This window comes from Schistocerca gregaria, chromosome 2 (genome assembly GCF_023897955.1).
Source record: "Schistocerca gregaria isolate iqSchGreg1 chromosome 2, iqSchGreg1.2, whole genome shotgun sequence".
NCBI lineage: Eukaryota > Metazoa > Arthropoda > Insecta > Orthoptera > Acrididae > Schistocerca > Schistocerca gregaria.
The window spans coordinates 206,700,441-206,707,852 of NC_064921.1; the positions used below are offsets into that span (position 1 = coordinate 206,700,441).

The 7,412-nt window shown below is 44.5% G+C and overlaps 1 protein-coding gene across 1 annotated transcript; it reads right to left on the bottom strand.

The window, feature by feature from the left end:
* Positions 1-547: 547 nt before the first annotated feature.
* Positions 548-4,651, bottom strand: LOC126336701 (protein lingerer-like). The gene is given in 2 exon segments (XM_050000657.1): positions 548-4,073; positions 4,076-4,651. Coding segments are annotated over 2 exon segments (3,474 nt in total). The 5' UTR covers positions 4,551-4,651; the 3' UTR covers positions 548-1,074.
* Between the last annotated feature and the right edge of the window lie 2,761 nt (positions 4,652-7,412).

Genomic DNA, 7,412 nt, shown 5'->3' on the forward strand with positions numbered 1-7,412 from the left:
GTTCGTCGGGGAGGGGAGGGGGATCTTTGAAAAGCATTGATCCAGATCCGTATACACGAGAACTGGCAAACGTGATATGAACTATCATCGTTATACCATCGTGCGACATTTGCCTGCAATTAGGATTGTTGGAAAATCGGGTGTATAGGTACCGTATGCTCTAAGCCAAACCCGCAAAAATCAGTGGATGGCCATATGTGCATCTCTGAATGCTTGTCGTCAGTTGGCTGGTGAACAACACCGACCATTCCTATTCTGTATTGTTACTGGTGACGAGAAATGATGTCTAATGCTAACATAAAGGAAAAAAAAGGAATGGTTGATGTCAAACAAAGCACCAGTTCCCCGCACAAATATGTGTACGCATCTACAAAATGTGTGAAACTTCCTGGCAGATTAAAACTGTGTACCCGACCGAGACTCGAACTCGGGACCTTTGCCTTTCGCGGGCAAGAGCTCTACCATCTTTTTTTTTTTTTTTTTAGAAATGAATATTAATTTAATTCACTTTAATTCTTCACAAATAAAAACATTCTATACAAGAAAGGGGATGGTACCGCTATTCAATCATTTAAAAATGTTTGAGGTTTCCTATACACTTTAAGCTAACAAAAAATACAATGCAATTTAATCTGCGAACTGTTACTGGAGACCATGAATCCTATTAACAGAAGAAACAATACAAACAACTACTTTAAGTCTTAGAACATGCGCTGCAAAATATTAATATAATGAAAATGAGTGAAATCTTAAGTCATGATCCAACATTTTCTTGCCTTAGGAAATGGCTCTATAATTTGGACAGATTGCATATTTAATTTAAAACAAGGGATGAAAAACTGAACTCATTAACAGTGTTTAATTTGGAAAACAGTGAGCCATGTTGTACCATTACGAAGCACCTGTTAAAGACTATGGCAGTGGTACTCAGACTCTCAGTATGGAGCTGGTAAGAGGGCCTTTAAGTTTGCATGGCACTGGACTTGTTGGGTTGAGCTGATGTCTGTGACCAGTGGTTTCGACCACTGCCGTTGTCCCATTTTCAGCAGCTCCAGGTGCCTATCTCATCCTCATCTAAACCTGATGCAATGGCTGGTGCATTAGAGTAGTTGAGTGATGTTGCTGATGTGGTGGTATAGCAGGAATAAACAGATGAGGTGTGTACGCTCCACTAGGAGCTATTGGTGTGCTCTGACTGCCAGGCAAGTTGAATGGCGGTGGTGTACCAGAATGGAATCCTTGTTTATCATATGAATTAACTTTCCCTATAGCAACATGTGATTTGCCATACATCGTTGCACTCAGATCTGCACCAGAGGACCCTGTTGAACCAGTGTTTGCACCCACTCCAGTCTTACTCTGTGATTGACTACCAGCAACATAGCCACTTTTACTATAGTCTTGATTCTGCGTCAACCCATCATAGCCAGATGCATAACCAGACCCGTATGTACCAGGCTTAGGATACTGTGATGTCGTCGTCGTACCATGTGCATTTGTGGCAGGTGGCATCTGATATATGGCAGGAGTCCCATACTGGAAACTGCCAGGCATCATGCCACCACAATAGAAGTATGCATAACCAGGTGGCAGGGCAGATGGGTTTAACATCGGCTGCTGATGTGCCTGTGTTGCATTCTGCTGTGAAAGTGTTGAAGGTACAGGTGACGCATTGTTGTCACCTCGTGTGTACCTGCCATCTGACATTGAATACGCTACACTAGCAAGGCCACCTTCCCTCCCCGTAGAGAGGCTCGTCGGCGCCTGGAAGCTCATGTCATAATAGCCAGGGGCCATGTGTGGTATCCTCTGTTGCAGCAATTGGATTTCTTCAAAACTATATACAGGCTGCTGGAAGTAAGGTAAGCCACCTTGGCTCATTATGTGTTGTGGAGTACTAAGCATGGGAGGAACACCAGGAGGTATGTTAGGCACAACACTGCTCTTTCCAGTAATTAACGACACACCAGTTGAGCTGGTAACTTTGGTAGATGTGGTGTTTACAGTCTGGTTAGTACTAACCAGCCCCAAGGCTGGTGCTGCACTGACACTGGATGACAGACCACTGTTGGCAGTGGTTACATTTGTACTACTAAGGCTGGAGCTTGAAGTAGTAGTTGCATCATACTGGGGTTCCTTCGATGATGTGCCAAGGGCTGATGCTAACTTAACATGACCCTGTCCTTGGGTTCCTGTGGGTGTACCATAATTGTTCTGGTACTGCGAAGATGCACCTGTTCCAGCATATGCTGCTGACGCCAAAGCTGAAGTACCATATGGTGCAGGCTGATATGCTGGTTGAGCAGGAAACGCAGCTGCAGCAGCTGTCTGTTGTGCCACAACTCCTGGATATGGTGCTGGCTGGTAAGCAGCTGCAGCCACAGCAGCTGCTGATGCTTGCTGTGAGTATGAGCTGGCAGCAGCCGGGTATGGGTTTGCAGCTGCAGCAGCCGCTGCGGCTGCTGCTGCTGCAGCCGCTGCAACAGACTGACTGCTGTAACTGGTGCTGCTGCCTGCACTATTACTACTGGAGGTGTAGCTCAGCTGGGGTGGTTGCTGATGCTGAGATGAATATGTAGTAGTCGATGATGTAACCTGTACAGACGAGTAGTTTGATGGTGTATAGCTGGAGGCAGTTGGATAGACGGAAGATGACGACTTCTGATTCTGGTAAGTGGATTGATATGTGACTGTACTGGGTGCAGAGTAAGGTAGGCCCACTTCGCTTTTATCTACGTCCAAAGTAGATGCAGTCGATGACCTTGTTTGTGTGAAACTGGACTGGCTAACTTTGTGGTCTGATGTAGAGAGAATAGATTCAGAACCTGGAAGCTTCTGACTTTGACTGAGTGATGAAGCAATACTGTTTTGACTCGATTTTTGAGTTGAGGATGCCGTGTATGCATCTAATGCAGATGTTTGACTTGTACTCAGGTCAAGATTCGTGGAAGCTCTAGGCGATGGTAAGGAATCCAGAACTGAGTTTGATACACTGTTGGAAAACTTGTTCTGTTCCGAATTTGTTTCAAAAGAGTTCGTCTCACTTCCGAATTCTAGAGCACCAAACTGAACATCTACATATCCTATACTGCTGTTAATAGCATCACCAGGCATTTCAACTGCTGTTGCTGGAATTTTTGAGGGAGGAGGAACTCTTGGCCGCTGTGTTTTCGTCCGCGTTGGTATGGATTGTGACTGGGTGGTGGTTGATGGAGATTCTGCAGGCTGCTCTTGTATCTGCGGGCTGTACGTACTAGAGGAACTTACGTAACTGGATGTAGAAAATGGCGCTACTGAAGATGTGAACCCTGATGGAGGACTAGGAGGCTGGTAAGATGATGCTGATGATGATGAGACAGTGTAACTGCTACTACTTGTTGTCCCAAAGGAAGTTCCTGCAGACGTACTTGTGCCAATGCCAACAGCAGATTTTAGGTTTTCTGTTGCTTGTGATAATTGATTCAGATACTCAGACTGTGTTAAACTTAATTGGTTGACACCTACAGGAACTGGACTTTGCGACAGCTGATTTGTTGTTGACTGATGTATTTCTAGGCTCTGAGACACCTGGCTTGAACTAGATGCCACACTGCTTGAAAGAGTCTGCTACGTCAATGCAGACGACAACTCTGTAGTTGGTTCCTGTGTGTGAATAACTGGTTCAGAGTTGACTACAGGTTCTACTGTACCACCACTGGGCGTGAAAACCTTGCTGTCTGCTAGTGAACCAGTGTATTCTTCATTGTCCCAATCTTCCGGTGAAGGGAATTCGCCCCATTTTTCCATTTTTAGCGGATCTCCACCAGAACTGTCATCTGCAGTGGGGTTGTTCCACGTATCTATAGACCTAGGGAAACCAGTCTTGTCACGGCTCTGGAATGTACGAGGACCTAGGCGACCTCCACCTCGTCCACCTCTACCAGATCGACCTGGGCCATTCAGCACTCGTCCTCCACCTCCACCACGATAAAAGCCCTCCCCCCGACTCTCCTCTAAATTTTTCTCGTTTTCTTTATTTTCACGTCCACGCCATCTTCTGGCATCATTACGTCCACCCCTCATACGTGGAGGCTGCCACCCCGTATGCGGGAACGGTCCCTTTCCTGAACAGCTCCGCCTTCTCGATCCCATTCCTCTTGCTCTGTGTCCCTATTAGTCACAGTTGCTTCTGTCTTTGCAGCACTGGGTTGTGTATTCTTTTTCTTTTTACTTGTAGTTTCCCAACCAGTCGGTATGCCTTCCAACAGCATGTTAACTGCTCTATCAGGATCATTATCACAATCGTGAAGGGCAGTGACAACTTCATCCTCACTTTTTCTTGTGGCATCCATTGCCTGTTTTATTTTGTCTTTTAAATCTGGATCTTCTGGCCTTGTTTCAATGATCTGGGCTATACGCATCTGCTCGGCTGTAGGCTGTGTTTTAGGGTGATGGTCCAGTGACTTAGGTGATTCTGATTTTGTGTCTGTTTTTTGTGATTTGCCTGTTGCAGAACTTTCCTGTTTTGCACCTTTTCCACCACGTGAGGTGGCGCGGTTTACTGTACTCATCTTTACAATGTCTATGTACAATCACTATTTACAAGTTGTTCTGCAACTGCAAAATGCGCTCAAAACGCAATCAAGTCACGTGACATACACTTCTCGGAAGACGTACCATCTGAGCTACCGAAGCACGACTCACGCCCGGTACTCACAGCTGTACTTGTGCCAGTACCTCGTCTCGTACCTTCCAAACTCCACAGAAGCTCTCCTGCAGAACTAGCATTCCTGAAAGAAAGGATATTGCGGAGACATGGCTTAGCCACAGCCTGGGGGATGTTTCCAGAATGAGATTTTCACTCTGCAGGAAGTTTCATATCAGCGCTCACTCCGCTGCAGAGTGAAAATCTCATTCTACAAAACGTGTGTTGTACTACGAACTGCTTCTCCGAAGTGTAACCATCACTGCCGACATTTCAACAACAGAGAGTTCTTGCAGATGCAATCCGAGAAGACCTCGTAGTCCACGACAACGCCTGACCATATACCAATAGAACAACTGAAGCGGGTTTGATATTCTGTACAGTAACTGATGAACGATGGAGCTAAGCTTTACGAATACTTCAGAATTCAGGAAAATTATTACAACTTACAGTTGACAGAACATCATTGCCTAAGTTTCATTTCAGTTGTGTATAACATTTATTAGAGATTACTGAAATCGGATGGAGAAGTTTGCAAGCTGTTTTATGGCTAAAAACTACAAAATGCATGAAAATTGTCCAATGAACAGCTATCATAAGGCACAAGTAAAATGTCATGAATCATTTTCAAAGTAATCTCTATTCACATTCTGCGTGATCTGCTCCAAATTTTCAACGAAGCTTTCTTTCGGTATGGATCGAACCACCGACGTCACTTAATTCTGACTTCCGTTATGTCTCTAAAAGTGTGCTTTTCAGACTTCTGACATGGTGAAGGAACACAAGAGGATAAGTTTCGCAACGGTTGTGATGAACAGCTGACACAGATTACTCAAGTTGGCTGTCTGTGTTTCCAGCCACATTACAAACGATAGCCAAGAACTAAAAATACTTCTAAAACGTCCGGTAAATGTTATCGTAAGGCATTTAAAACAGCAAGAGAGAGAAAAAAATATTTTGATTCATTACAAAATTAATCTCTTCCCAACAACATAGCGGTTTTTAATAGGGATTGAAGGCCTTGTAGCATTTCTTACATTCAACGTACAATTGTAAATAATACTTCAAATGAACTAGCGACTCAAACACTTTTTCTTACAAGGCTTCCATGTGAGCACCATTCGTCACACATCGAGTTGACAGTTGTGTTCCACCCAAACTTTGATCAGTGTGTCTGGAGCAAATGTTCCAACAATGCTGTTTCTGAAGTCAAAACTGGTAGCTGAAGCATCCTTTAGAAACCCACAAAGGCAAAAAGTGCTTGGTGTCAGATCGTGTGAAGGCTAGGCCATGAAAAACGAACTCTGTCACGCGGCCACTTGCGGTCAGTCTAGCGGTCGTGTACAACGCCATTTGACCAGTCGCGTACTGAGTTGGGTTAGTAAGGCGGCGCAACGTCTTGCTACCAAACAAAGTCTGGCAGACGCAATATAACTACGATGACCAGGGAGATTGCATGAAGTACTCCACGATAATGCCCGCCCACTTTCTGCTAGAACAACTGGGGAGTAAGGGGGGGGGGGGGATGCTCTCTACAAGGAACTGATGAACGATGGAATTAAGTTTTATGATTACTTCAGAATTTAAGAAAACTGTTACAACTTACAGCTCACAGAATGTCGTTCCCTAAATTTCACTTCCGTTGTGAAGAACATTTATTATAGGCTACTGAACTCAGACGTCGCAAGCAAGCTGCAGTTACTTCGCCGAAAAAGAAAGACCAATAAACTTTCAGCCAGAATATGGCATAAAAGTAGTCAATTTAGGGGAGTCTCGTTAAGCTGTATCATCTCGTGGGGATCTGCTGAGCCCCAAATGCGCACATTACGTGTTCACATTTCCACTTAGGTTAAACGTCGATTCATTACTGAAGACGGCACGATTCAGAAAATCTTCACCGTCATGCAGTAACACCTCGTTTGCAGAGTTGACACGTAAACCGCAGTAACAACTGCAAATGATAAGGAAGTAGCTCTAAGCGTCTCCCTAAGACACAGACATCACCGTAATTGCTAATTCACAGCTAATTTTCCTAACTGATTTCTTGCGGCTACGCGTGGAACACTCTCACTGGTTCAACACGTTCTTCGGTTACTCTTGGTCGTTCCATACTCCGCGCTCAGGTGTACAAACAGAACTGTTTGAATTTCTCTTTCATCTGATGTATTATTTATAATTGTACGTTGAATATAATAAATTTATTTATTTCACCGTATGGCTAGGGCCCCCCGTCGGATGCCGGTCTTTCAATTTGACGCCACTTTGGTGAGCTGCAGTCGAGGAGGATGATAGGATGAGGATGATGATGATGAAGATGACAGCTCAAACCCAGTCCCTGGGTGAAGAAAATTCCCCGACCCAGCCGGGAGATATAATAAATGCTACAAAGCCTTAAAACCAGCATATTCACTTGAATCACCCGGTACACCTAATAATGCATATAATCTGCTCCAAACTTTCAATGGAACTTGATTTGGAGATCGATCGAAACACCGATGTCAGTTTATTGTCTATGTCAAATATGGCTGTAAAAGCGTGCCTTTCAGAGATGTGTTGAGGTGAGGGAACAAGAATCATGTTATCAGGTCTGTGAACGTAAAGGGAGACGGAGATCATTTACGTGCTGCAGCTAAGACGTTACGCACATCGACGATAGAGATGGACCAAGGGTTTTTGTGCAGCAGAATTTACCCTTCAGTCCTGCTCAACTCCGACCGTACAGAGCATA